Source organism: Mastacembelus armatus, chromosome 20 (assembly GCF_900324485.2).
Source record: "Mastacembelus armatus chromosome 20, fMasArm1.2, whole genome shotgun sequence".
In the NCBI taxonomy this organism is placed as follows: domain Eukaryota; kingdom Metazoa; phylum Chordata; class Actinopteri; order Synbranchiformes; family Mastacembelidae; genus Mastacembelus; species Mastacembelus armatus.
This window is the reverse complement of record NC_046652.1, coordinates 12,408,417-12,422,491: the sequence shown is the minus strand read 5'-3', so window position 1 is coordinate 12,422,491 and position 14,075 is coordinate 12,408,417. Positions and strand designations below refer to the sequence as shown.

Here is a 14,075-nt window from a genome sequence, read left to right as displayed (position 1 = left end):
AAAAAGAAAAACAAAGAAGACTCACCAAGAGGCTGTCCGGCGATAATGCGAGCATTTTCTCCCGCCACAGCTGCCCGGGCGTTCCTCTCGTTCATGTACTGTACGAAAGCATAACCCTTGTGCACTGAGCAACCGACTATCTTGCCGTACTTGGCGAAGATGACCTCAATGTCAGTCTTCTTGACAATGGCTGTGTTGAGGTTGCCAATAAAGACTCTGGAGTTGAGGGAACGGGGATCGTTCTTGTTGGTCACGTTGCTGGTCTGGGTTTTACCAGTCATTCTCCTCCAGTTGCCCTCCTGGGACACAGACAGAGGGGGGCAGGGGGTGAAGAGGAAGATCACGGGGCTTTAGCGGTGTTGGACAGGTCAACTCCAGCTAATTTTGAACCTAAAGATAAAAATTTGGACCACTGAGTCTTGGAAATTAGACTATTTAATAAGCACGTCAGAAAATATATGAATGATCCGCAGAACCATCATATTCTTTAATTATGAAATGTTATTATCAGTTTCATCTTTTATATCGAATGGCCACAGGTTAACAGCTAACTCCTGTTGGCTAAAGACACTACAGTTAAAGAAGTTGTTGTTCTTCAGATAAACATAAAAAAATATATATAAACGAATAAATAAATGTTCAAATTACAACACTATCACAATGACTCTGAATTAACCAGATAACTGGGGCCCCTCACACTGGCTTTTTGGTGCGGAGTTAGACTCCACTAGTGTCATGTACACAGAACAACATCAGTGCCAAAGAAATATTTAATGTTAAGGGCACATGACAAAGACCTCATTTTAAATTTAACACATTGCAGCTCCTTGAAACTGCAGGTTAGTACAATGAAATTTGCATTGGACTGAAAACTAATCAATTTTAAATGAAAGCCACTTTGATCAATAAAAGCTTTTCATGACTAAGGTTTACTTAGTTTTGTGATCAAGGTCTCTGGCCATTCAAATGTCAACCCAAGCCACAGTTTGGATGGTTGAAATGATACTGCTGGATGGCTGAGTGGAGAAATCAGAGGGACTAACAATATATGAATATCACAACACTTTTTTTTTTTTCTGCTTTCTGAGAACCCTAATACAGTGGCTGTCAGTGAGAGAGCTTCGCTATCTCAATACCCATATTGTTGCATGTCTAATGCTTTGTGTGCCATTTCACTGATCACAGAATGCGTAGGCTGTAATTCATGTTACAGTTTTATTCAGACTTTTTTGTGCTGTCAACTTATCAGTGTACATTAGCCTCAGCTTTTGTAGCCCTCCCCTGCAATTATTTCTAAGTGACCTTTTCAGGCAAGATGACTCGCTGCAGGATCATGGAAATTATATTTATCCAAGGAAAGGATGCACAGTCATAACAATGTAGATAGATAGAGAAATATACTGGTAGATAGATATACATATACATGTACAGGTTTTGCATCCGCTGAGCCTCCGTCCCTGCCACACAGAAGTAATAACTCTTCAGTTTTGAGATGAAGGATGTACCTAATGGATCCAATCCTCTGTAAATAGGATTAGTAACCACGGTAACACTGATGTTGTTGGAATATCGCATGCACACGTATTTCGTGACCAGCACTCTTTTTTGTTTTTCTTTGTTCAACTTTCTTTTTTTTTTGCAAGAGACTGTAGATATTATTTGGCCTCAAGTGCTACCCTTTAACAGATTTGTTCAGCTAATTATAACACGGCATGAGATTTTGTCGAAAATACAGTATGAGGATTTTACAGTGATTGTTACATTCCTCTGTAAGTTCACTTGCTCTTCACCTACAGTAGATGAAGGAGGAAAATGTCCAGTCATCCAGAAATATGAGAGCAGGCATGTGATTTACAGAGAAAAGATTCTCTGTCAGGCATCAATTACACTTGAGACTGTGAAACATTCAGCTGCTCATTCATGGATAAACACATATTATTTCACTTGGCAGCACATGTTTTTAGCATTACATCACCTAAGTTTAATGCTATTCATGTTCCTGTGACTATTCCACTATGGATGGTTGACGATTCATGACTCCTATGGACTTATTGTTCACAGTGCTGCATCGGTGTGTGTTTCTGCATGTGGGTGTGTGTGTGTGTAGGAATAAATTTCAGTTTGCCATCTCTCAAGTGAGCTCAGCATTTATCAACACCAGACACAGAAAATTTATGTGGCACAGGCGCACACATATACACGATAACTCAAATGAGCTCTACAATGACGATCTAACGGCAGTTTAATCCCAGAGTATGACACCCATCCTATATTGATGAGGACAGGTCACAGGGGACATGACAAATCAGTGGAGAAGCAGTAGATTGCCACTGGTCAGATAAATCAGTTGTTAGTAATGGTCATGGAGCCCTTTTGCTGCTTCTTACACTTAGATTTCATGTTTTCTTCTCTGCTGTTTTCTTTAAAGAAGGACACTAATTTATTCCATCAGTGGTTTCCCTGCTGACCTTGCCTTATACTTTATTTGCAACCTCCATTAAGCTTTTCATCTTATGAGGCGATAGCATCAAGAGGAGAAACATGGAAAAACAACACCGTAAGTGATAGTTACAAGCAGTGTAATTGGCAAAATAATTATTCTGAGGACTTGACAAAAAAAAAAAAAAAATCAAATAAAAAAAAGCACAAAGCAGAGCTTTATCCCAGATACGAAGCCTCCACATTGCTTGTATGTCAAAAATGATAATTTGGTCTTCAAAACCCACATTTTAAGAGTGATTACAGCTTCTATGAGACTTTTTTTTCCTTTTTGTCAGTAAAGAGCTGAAGACAGATAACTTCAATTTCACTTTCATGGCAGCATGGTCATGTCAGAGTACAATGTAGATGTCACATTTTTCAAAAAGTAGATGTCTCATTTTGGGATGGAATACTTTGCTGTTCTGGCATTACAGAAAATCCTGGCATGCCTTGCCAAGTGTATGGTCCAAAAAACAAACCACAAACAAATCACAAACCCATGGTTAATTTTAGTGAAAAAAAGACCAAGGTCACAAGGTTGACAGCACTACTGTGTTAGGAAAGTGCTGGAGTGAAAAAGGAAAGGAATTAGTGCAGAAGTAGCCATATTACTGAGTTCTCTCTTGCCCTGTAATGTATTGTCCCTTGGTAGACAGGCTCTTAAAAGGTTGTTGTTTGGGTCTGGCCACCTGTCTGATTTATAGACATTTTTTCATGGAGGGAGGGAACTCATTGAATTGATTCCTTTTGTAATTTCCTACTACTCCACACTGTACATTTCTCCTCACCATGCCTCAGCCACTCTGCACTGATTGTTGCCAAGGCAGCTTGATGGGCTGAGGAAAGGCTGGAGAAGCTGCTCACTGAAACAAAACAGAGAAAGGTAGTCTGATATGCTTTTATCCAATGCTTCCTGCCATGTACTGTAGAGGTGGAATAATTGCTTCATGGATTCCTTTCATTTATATATTATTTGAAAACATGTCTCTCAGCACGTGAAAGCAATGGGAAAAGAAAAAAAAATCCCTTTATTAGTAAATCAATTCCTCCATTTGTATTGTTTAGGCTGCAGAGCATTTCTGCATGTCACCCAGTAATAAATTTGAGAAGCGTGGCTTGGGGATCAAAGTTACCCTGACCTACAAAGACAAACTGCAGTCACAACATTTTGTCTGATTTTAAATAGGATGATAAGCACTTTAAAGCAATAAAATGCCATATAGGAAAACATATATTTGCATTTTGAAAAATGTATTTAGTCTTTAATAAAGAAACATAAATCTAGCTTTCTCCATATTGTCAATCAGTTGCTAGTTTTTGGCTTCATAAGTCCAGGTACATATTTGGCTTGGAATTCAAACTCAATAAGTAGACACAGTGCATATATATATATAGCTAAATGGTTAAGGCCACTTAAAGGGTCGGGGGTTCGACTCCCGACCAGGGTATCACCAGTGTATGCAAGGTCCTTAACGCTACCGGCCTACCTCATTACAAATGAGCGATAGAAATACTGGAGTCATACCGGCTTGGACGTCGCCCGGGTCAACAAGGTCCGTGTCAGGTGCTAGGGGACCAGGGCAACCTGATGAGAAATGGGCTACTGGAACGCGACACTCATGGATGAGGGCTGAGAATTGAGAACTGTTGGAATGCTACTACATGAGTAACCCCAGTGATAGGGGTTACATGAAGAGGATGTGGGATCTATGGAAACTTAGAAACCCACCATCTATACTAGGGCCAAAACAACTAGTAGGTCAGTGTTCCAACATCTGCAAACGCCCCCGAGATTGGGTACCAAGCCCCAATAACAGGGCCCCACATGCTCAACACTGACCTGAGAGTGAAGATCGTGAGTAAGATGGACACCTGGAACCTCCGTAGCCAGTTACCAAGACTAAGTGATGTACCCTCTGAAAGTCTACTAGAAGATGTGAATGCAGCATTACGAACAATCCCTCCTGTGACCATCATTGAGACCAACAAGCTGATATACACCACGGCAACAGTGATCCTTGAAATGCTTGGCCACAAAATACACACCACCACCAAGGAGCAGTATCCTGAATGGAGAAGGAGGTTAGAGGCAAAAATAAGGGCAACACAAAGAGAAGTTAGCCAACTATCAGAACTGCAGAGAGGTGGGATGAAGTTGGGTAAGAAGTACAGCAAGCTGTCCATACCAGAGGCCCTGGAGACTGCCAAACAACGACTCACAGCCCTGGCCACACGCCTGAAGAGGTACACCAGAGAAATAGAAGCAAGAAGAATAAACAGGATGTTCTCCACCAAACCGTTCAAAGTGTACTCTCAGTGGCAGAGTAGTAACATGAGAACAGACCCACCAAGGCTGGAGACTGAACAATACTGGAAAAACATATGGGAGAGGGAGGCATCACATAACACCAATGCCCAGTGGCTGGCAGACCTGAGAGCAGACCACAGCAACCTCCCTGAACAGGAACTAGTAACCGTCACAACGGCAGATAGCCGAGAAAGGGTCTCAAACATTGAAGAACTGGACAGCACCTGTGCCTGACATGATCCACACCTACTGGCTAAAGAAGCTAACTACACTCCATGAGCGCCTGGCAGCTCAAATGAACCGGCTGCTGATGGGTGGGACTCACCCAGAGTGGCTAACTGAAGGCAGGACAGTCCTGATCCTGAAGGACCCCCAAAAGGGAGCAGTCCCATCCAACTACCGCCTGATAACCTGGCTCTGCACAACATGGAAGCTCCTGTCAGGTATCATAGAGGCTAAGATGAGTAAGCTTCTGGGCCCCCATAGTGGTAGATGTAGCAATCCCAAGTGATAGCAACAGAATGTTCCATCAGAAAGAAGGAACATGAGAAGCTTGAGAAATGCCAAGGGCTGAAAGAAGAACTAGAAAAGATGTGGAAGGTAAAAGCAACAGTGGTCCCCGAGGGTGCCGATTAATCGGGAGAGTGGCTCCAACAGATCCCAGGAACAACATCAGAGCTCTCAGTCCAGAAGAGCGCAGTGCTAGGAACAGCTAAGATACTGCGAAGAACCCTCAAACTCCCAGGCCTCTGGTAGAGGACCCGAGATTGAGGAAGACAAAAAGAGAAGAATTTTTTTTTTATGAAACATATCACATAAAGTATATTTCACTAGCTACTATCATTTGAACTGAATTAGTTACAATATTTCTGTCTCTAAAACTGCACTGCAATGTGTTACACTACTTTTGCATTACTTTTAAATTACTTTCACTAAAATAACTGCAGAAGTATGACTAGCAGTCTAAAATGCTAGAATGTTGTTTATTTATCCATTCTACATCCAATGGAGGACTTGCAAATTCTCAGTGTTGAGAGTTCACTCTGTGTCGCACACTGATTGCACTTGACTCTTATGTTCGTGCCCGTTTCGCTGACAAACTGAAAATAATGGGACTATGCCCATCTTGCAAATGTAGACTTTGTCTCCAAGGTCATCTAAACCACACAGACATACTACTTTACAAATGGAAATATTTTTGGTGCTGGAATGTATTGGTAAATAAAACAAAAACAAGCAAACAAACAAAAAAACAAAACTTAGCACCATTTTAATTTCATGTTAAAATGCACTGTTGTAATGTACAGTGATGATGTTACATTTGTAATGTGTTAGTCCCAGCACTGGGCAAATCCCAGTTTGTCCTCATTCAGCTGCAGTGAGGAAATACGTAATATGCAGCCGGAGACAATCCTGTCTGCCAGACATGGGAAGACTTTGTAATTGTCCAGGAGTCTGCTGTTTATGATGGGCAAGAGAAGACTTCAACTGAAATGCCAAGAGCTAATTTCTTTCTATGGCAGAAAACAGCTGCACAGAGTTGAAACTAATCACAGCAAGGTGTCGAGCACAGAATAGATCAATCTCTGTCTAGTCTTGATCTAATTTGATTGGTAAGGATAACACCAGGGTATGTTATGATATGAAACCCACTCTGCATGATTGTTTTGAAAGCTTAAGAGCAGAACAATATCTGCCATAGAGATAAGAGAATATCTGTCATATTTAAAAACCGTCTCTCCACACCACAATAGGATTTTTAAAATGGGCATCCAGATAAATTGCATCTGTTTCTGAGTTACGAAATACCATACACATCTTTATGAGCACATCAGGTTGCTCTTTGTTTAGAGTCAGATCAACGTAAAGACACTTATCCATTCACCTTACTAAACTCAGCAGGATAACAAAACATACAGTAGTCAAGGTCAGGTGGCATTGATGCTGACTATTTCTACTGTTGGTTACTATGGCAATACTTCATGGTTCTTAACAGATGTTTTAAATGTAAATATATTTCTCTGAGATGCAGCGGCATGTAAATGAATGCTCAAATAATAGCTAAGGACAAGCGCTAAGTGTATTTTAGTACATCCTTTGCATTTCCACATTTCCGTGCTAACTGCATTCACCACCTGTCTGAACTTTCATGCTTATTAAATTTATTGAAACACAACATTTTAAACTAACATACATTGACTATGCTGCAGTTACTACAGAGGGTACAGTCTTACAGTATTACATATTACAATATTATATACAATATTATCATCACCCTGTTATATATTATGTGATGATTAAAGACACATTTTTTAGGGCTTTTCATATTGCATCTTCAATTTTGTGTTACAGTGTTTATGGAATTAACCTGAACCATATATATATTTGTTGTCAGCCACCAAATTCCTGAGGCAAATATTTGTCTTTTTAGAAGCTAAAAGCTTTACTGTGTTTTCCAACTATTCACCCATTTTGTCTGACTGTTGATTAGGGCTAGGCAGGTAACATAATGTGGGTTTTTAGAGATTTTTTTACTGCCTGCAGAGACAAACAAATAACAGTCAAGCCATGGGTCATAAAACTAAAACAATGACCTAGAAGATCATATAAAGCTCTGCAGAGCTAAGGGAAGCAAGAAGGTTGCATAATGATTTTCTGTGGATTCATCAGCGTGGGTGTCACCTCTCACATAAAACTAATCATGATCCAGCGCTATGTGAAAATTTTAATTGTAGCGGACTTAATTCAAACAATTTGCAAAAGGTTTGCTTTCAAAACACATAATGGCAGCAAAGATTGAATTTCACTTGCACTTTGGCATAGTCATTTTTTGTCTTATATATAAAGATGTTTCTTGTGTGAAAACAGCTGCAATCCGTACAGGAAAAAAAAAGTTAAATGACATAATTGCCTCCTAATTAAATGAAATATTGTGAAGCTATGCTGCGATATGGTGGGTCTAATATATGTGGCTGTTGACCTTTCTTTCTCCTCATTAAAACTGTAAGTGTCATCATTAATGCTCCAAGTTGCAGTTGCAGCTGGAACAAATTTTTAATGGAGACAAATTAGCATTTGTCAACATCTACTCTGCAGGAGAGGTACAACAAAGTCACAACTCTTCATTAGGAGCATTAATCTACACTTTAAAGAGTGTTTGACTGTAATGAAAATGCAAAGTGCAGCCCAGGTTTCAGTCACTAAAATAGTCATGCAGCCAGCAGTATGTTTTTCAGAGTAAGGGACATTTAATTTAATCTTGTTCTCACCTCCCTACAATTAACAGTTTGCAGAGGAATATTTCTTATTTATGGGCGCCCCTGTGAGCCACGCTGTGCCCAATAGCCTGTGTTGTAAGAGGGTGACAGGCAATTCTTTGGCTTCAAAGGCTTGGCAACAGTTCATTGGAATTTAAATGACCTTAAAATTCAGCGCTTTCGTTTACGGAATTACTATGCATACAAGCAGAAACATTATCTCTATAATGTCATCAAAATAAGCTAATTTTCCAGTTTATGCACTTTGCTCTTATTGTGGGCTATGCATATGAATGTTATGTGAATTGTTTTTGAGTCATATTCCAAGAGGATGTAGGCACGACATATTTGGCATTGCCTTTTCTCTGGTGGTGTTGCACAGAGGGGATGCTCCGCCATCTGTTGCCTTTTCATGACCTGTCAGTAGAGGCCTTATGCAGGAGGGACTGCCCTTGCCTCTAGTACAGCCTCATATATTATATTATGAGAAAATGCTTGACCATCACCCTACTTAGGATCATGTACAACTTTCTGCTGGTGTTGTAGCAGGAAGCTGTGAATTGTATGCAAAGAGAGTTAGAGTCCTGCTCTCTGTCTGCAGTGAACTGCATCTGCCCCGACCATACGTTCACACCGCAAGCCACATAATCAATCAATTCAGGAGGACTTCATTAATTTCATATTGAGGTAAGCAGCCAGGAAAACTCAGCTTGCACATGAAGAGTTGGCCAAGAAAATCTGGCCATTGCTCTACTTTATGTGGCCATCAGGCTTCAGTGGGCAGGCTTTCTTGCTTGGCTGTTTCCAATGTCAATTTCATTTTTATTCATAATCATTTTGCCTGCCAAGTGCAAAATTGATGAGAAGTTTATTCTAGTCATTCATCGCTTCCCATATGACAAGAACTAAATATCTCATTGTCACTGGCATTTAAGGCCCGAACATAAGTGATGTACTCATGTGAATATGAGTAAATATAATAGTTTGCTTTCTGTTAGTATTCCCAAAGAAAGATGCTAATCACAGAAAGCAGCATTGACAGTTCTGTGTGAAGGGTCTTGTAGCATATGTACGTATAGCATGTACACTGAGAACATCATTTTGAAATACCCCTAAAACGGCCTTTGATGATACAAATCTTCCATGTTATGTTTATGCCTGTTACTGATACCTCCTCATATTGCCAGGCAAAATGTTCAAAGGTAGCAGAAACTTTGTGTAATGCATTGACAAGGTTAAAAAAAAAAAAAAAAAACTTGCATCACAAACTTCAAAGAATCCCCAACACTTCAAAAGCTTCTTCATGGTTCAGTGACTAATCTTCAAAGACATGCCAAGGATTGAACCGATAGTGCCGCTGTGTATAGCAGGTACAAACATCCTTGTCAGAGCCACTGAGGTGTGAGGTATAGAGAAAAGGGAATGCAGATAAAACCGAAAGCTAATTGAGACAAAGTCTATTCCTTGCATGTGTGAAATACGAAATCCTGGTCAAAGAAATTTTGTAATTACATCTGCCAAAGAACCAATCTGGTAAATGTGCCATTAGAGCCTGAAGCCAGACATTAAGATAAACTCAAGTATTACTGGTGATCCCAGAGGTTTATCCTAGTCAATGTGGAGCTTACAGTAGTAGATACATCTTCCTTTTTTGCCACGTGTATCACAGTCATCTCTATAAATTATTCAGGGAAAATGGCATTGGATATCTTGAGAAAAGTACTTTTTATGTCATTTCTACAGTTTTTATTTTTGTACCTGTTTAATCAACACCCACTGGCCTTGATACTATGTTACTATCCTGTCTTATTAGCCCCGAAGGAGCTGGAACAACTACCACCGTTTATTTCCTGCAGTGGTATGATATGGCTTCATGTTGTGCTAATAGTTAATGTGGATTCTTTATACATACATATATATTTTGAGTGACCCTTGATAAGACAATAGACAATGATTACATGTAATCTGACCACAGGGAGCAGCCAAACTTGTGCTGGAAAATGTAACACAAGGACTAAAATTCTGCATCTGGTCTCAGCGAACCCAAACAAATGATGGGCTGAGAGGATTCATTGTCTGTTAATAAAGAAGACAAAAGAAGAATGCTTCTTTGTTGATTGGATTCAATTAGTAGCATATAGTAATTAGTGCCCCAAATTGCATTATTGAAATATATAGTGCCTTCCTGATTTTTATTTTCGCATATTCATCAAGCTTAAATTATTCAGATCATCAAAGAAATGTATTATTATACAAAGGTAACCCCAAATAAATTCAAAATGCAGTTTGTAAATGATTATTTCATTTATTAAGGGAAAGCTGTCCACACCTGCTTGGCCCTATGTGAAAAAGGAATTGCAATCAAGTGTTTGCAAACTGTCTTTCACATCACTGTGAAGGAATTTTGGTTTAGGGAGCAATTACTTTTTCACATAAGGCCAGCTTTTTTCCCCCTTAATAAATGAAATCATACTTTAAAAACTACATTTAGTATTTACTCTGGTGTTCTTTGTGTAATAAATATTTTGTTTGATGGTCTGAATCATTTATGTGACAGATATGCAAAAAAAAAAACCAAACAAAACAACAACAAAAAACATAACAGCACTCTATTTTCATTTTCATTTTCATTTAGTTGTAATAATTGGGTTTTTATTGTACTAGCTTTACTGGTGACCTGTCCAGGGTGTACCCCTGCCTTTTACCCAAAGAGAGCTGGGATAGCAGATCCCTGTGACCCTGGTTAGGAATAAGTGGGTATAGATGATGGATGGATGGATGGATGGATGTACTTGCATTTGGTAATGTTTAAACTTTAATTTCATTCATATTAAGGCACTGAAATTCTTATGTCAAACACTCATAAAGTTTTTATGTGATTGTATGAAAGGCCTCAATCACAAATTCTGTTTGTAACAATGAAAACAGGACAAAAATCACTGAAATTGCAAATCTGTCTGTATTAATGTTATTGCCTAAGGTGAATTGTCTTTTTGCAAAATGTGTCCTCTGTATTTTGCACAGTGAGTACATATACACTATATCCTGTAGTTTCCTGGGACTCCCGTATGAATACGTACACATTTTACATAAAGAAATGGTAGCCACAATGAAAGCTACTGTATAGAGGTATGTACTGAATGTAAATATCCTGAATGACTATTGAAAAAATATGGACAAGAAATTCTATCAAAAGTGAAGCTTTAGATAGAAAAGGTTACAGCTTCAATGAAAATTGCAGCTTACTCTGCAGTAACCTCTGGTGAAAAGGCTTTACATTAGAGTATTAGGTACTGAGACATTAATGTTGTCTACAAAGGTTTATGCAATTTTCATTACAGTTTTCCACTCAATTCATCCTCCAAAACACAGGCAGACAGAGGTAATAATGTGAGACAGAAACATGCAGAATACAAGTTGATGATAATAATGTTGTCATGATGCCCTGATCCTGTTGACTGGCTCATTCTGCCCAGTTCCTGCCTGACATCATCTCTACCTTATAGGTCCTAGTTATTTTCTGAACATTCCCATTAACTGACATTGCCCATCCAGCCTCCAGATGTCCCTGGACGTTTCCGTTGTTCCCAGTGACCTGACTCTGCCCTGCCCACCTGAAAAACCGCTCACCATTGCCACATTATTTCCCCTGTAAAGATGCCAGCTTTCTTTTTGCCAGATTATTTCATGTGTCTTCTCAACCATTATATTTTTCCAGCTAGTTTTTACCTTTTCATTTTGACTACTTTTTGGACATTTGCCTGTTTCTGGACTCTGCCTTTTCATCTGCTTCATCCAGTTTGCCAATTCCAAAACCCCCGTCTGTTGCCCAACTTTGCTGTCTGCTTGGACTTTAAGTAAGTTTGCTTGTTTTTTTGTCATTTGAATCAATAGTTTACTAAACCTGCTTGTCTGCTCGGTATCTGCAGTTGGATTCTCTGTGGTTGCTGTTTCCTAACTTGAAATGTGACAAATGTTGATAATGTATGTTTACATGAGGCTTTTTTATAACTCGAGACTAATCAATTCACTTTCTTTACTTTTATAGATTAAAATCAAATATGTATCATGTATTGGTGCACAATTGAAAGATTTGTCTTAGTAAATTATGTCCTATAGACCAAAGTTTCCTTTTGTAATTAATGCATAGCTCAGAAAAAACAAAAGAGACTTACAGTGGCAGGGCCTGCCTTGTATTTAAGGCCTGAATTTCAATAACCCACAATTCCCAAATGAGCCAAAACACTGTTGCTACTTAGAATATAACACATTTCATATTCATATTCAATGCATATTCCACATTTAAATACAAAGCATAGACGTGTCATGCACAAGAGGATAGCAATGGGAAAAAAACAGTGACATGTCTTAGAGTGGGAAACTAAATGTTCAACTGTTTTATTTAATTAGCAAGTGGTGCCTCCATTAAAAAATGGGTCCCACCCTCTCCATCTGTAGACCCTTCATCACACCCCCTCATTTAATTTCCCTTTTTATTGTACAGTATTTGTAGTATGACAGTAAAGTACAATTAAAACAGTCTCAATATTTGCTGGTAATCATACTTTCTGTCAAATTCAGAATTAAGAACTGCAGATACAATAATATAAGTCTGACACAGGGGCTAATGCCACTCTTATTATTTCTGTCTGTGTCTTACATGTGGGGGACACAAGCGAAATTGCAACAGGTATTAATTGCTGCTAATTCTACCTTCTATCCTATCTAAGAGTATCCTTAAGTGAGCAAATCCCAGCTGACTTATTCCAGGCAGTTACTGTATGGCACTGCTGCAGTTTTTTAAAAGCTAGTTGGAGCACAGGGAAACCCTCAAGGGCTTCCCTGGGCAATGAAGCTGTCATCGTGCTTCATGAAGTATAATACTTTTTTTCTTCTTGCACTTGCATATTTCCATTTATCAGGTCTATTGACATGCTGTATAAGAGCCAGAGACTTCAGTAAAATGGATTAGAGTGTAAGGCTATTCAAAAAGAAACAGGCCTTTTGAATATACAAACATGCACATATGCTCAAAAGCAGATGCACTCATGAAAACACAAATATAAGCACATGCATAGGCAAAGATCTGCACACACATGGATAAGGTCAGCATCATCGCTCATACAGAACACATAAGCTCGATGTCAGTCACATATACTTGTGCACAAACATCACAAACATAAACGCGAGGGAGAACTTCACATGGCGGACCGATCACAGTCTTTGACGTTTAAGTTTTGACAGCTTGACAGCACATGCTTTCTTCTGTGTAGTAGGAAAGGCTTATCTAGTCTGTCTGCTGCTCTCAACATTACTTCTCCCCTTAGAGTAATAAGCACATGCACCATATGGCTTTATGAATATCACTACGTGAGCCTGAGTAGCTTCACTTCCATGAGGCAAAACATACAATGTAAAAATTGCCATTATAAAAATATTATCTCAGAGTTGGAGTAAAGAAAGAGATATGTCTACATTTGGAGGGTCTCTTTTCAAAATAAGACATGGATAACACTCACTGATTGCTGTCACAAAGTAGGTCTCAGAAGTTACAAAAAAAACCTTTTAAAATCATCATATCTGAGAATGAAATTTGAGAATGGAGAATCATATTTGTTTTACAAATCAATTTCTACATTTTCTTTCAACATCACACAGGATTATGTATAAGCTTTAAGGGACTGTGCAAAAACTAGTCCACATAATTGTATACTAGCTATGGATGAACACTAACAAACAGTACATGGACTAAAACAATCAAAACAAGGGTGCGGGTTCTTAGGAGGGGAACGCTGCTTTGGCAGTGACAGCCCACTTTTAAATGGACACGATTGCCATGTTGCTGTGACTGAGTCTGAGTCTACAAATGAAATGTTCAATGTTATATAATATAATATAATAATATAATATATAAAGATTACTTACATTCACTCTTCCCAAAAATATTTGTATATAATGAAAACAGTTTTAGCTCTGATGAAAAACAACAACACTATGAAGACTACACACCCTATATGTGACAAACAGTA

General features: G+C 38.8%; 1 protein-coding gene across 1 annotated transcript in view; it reads right to left on the bottom strand.

Moving 5' to 3' along the window:
• The window catches only part of LOC113121970 (RNA-binding Raly-like protein), a 35,932-nt gene that overhangs the window by 70 nt on the left and 21,787 nt on the right, over positions 1–14,075 (bottom strand). Inside the window, exon 2 of the mRNA XM_026292859.1 lies at positions 26–299. Coding sequence (XP_026148644.1) covers positions 26–281 — 256 coding nt within the window. The 5' untranslated portion in view covers positions 282–299. The remainder of the gene's footprint in view (positions 1–25; positions 300–14,075) is intronic.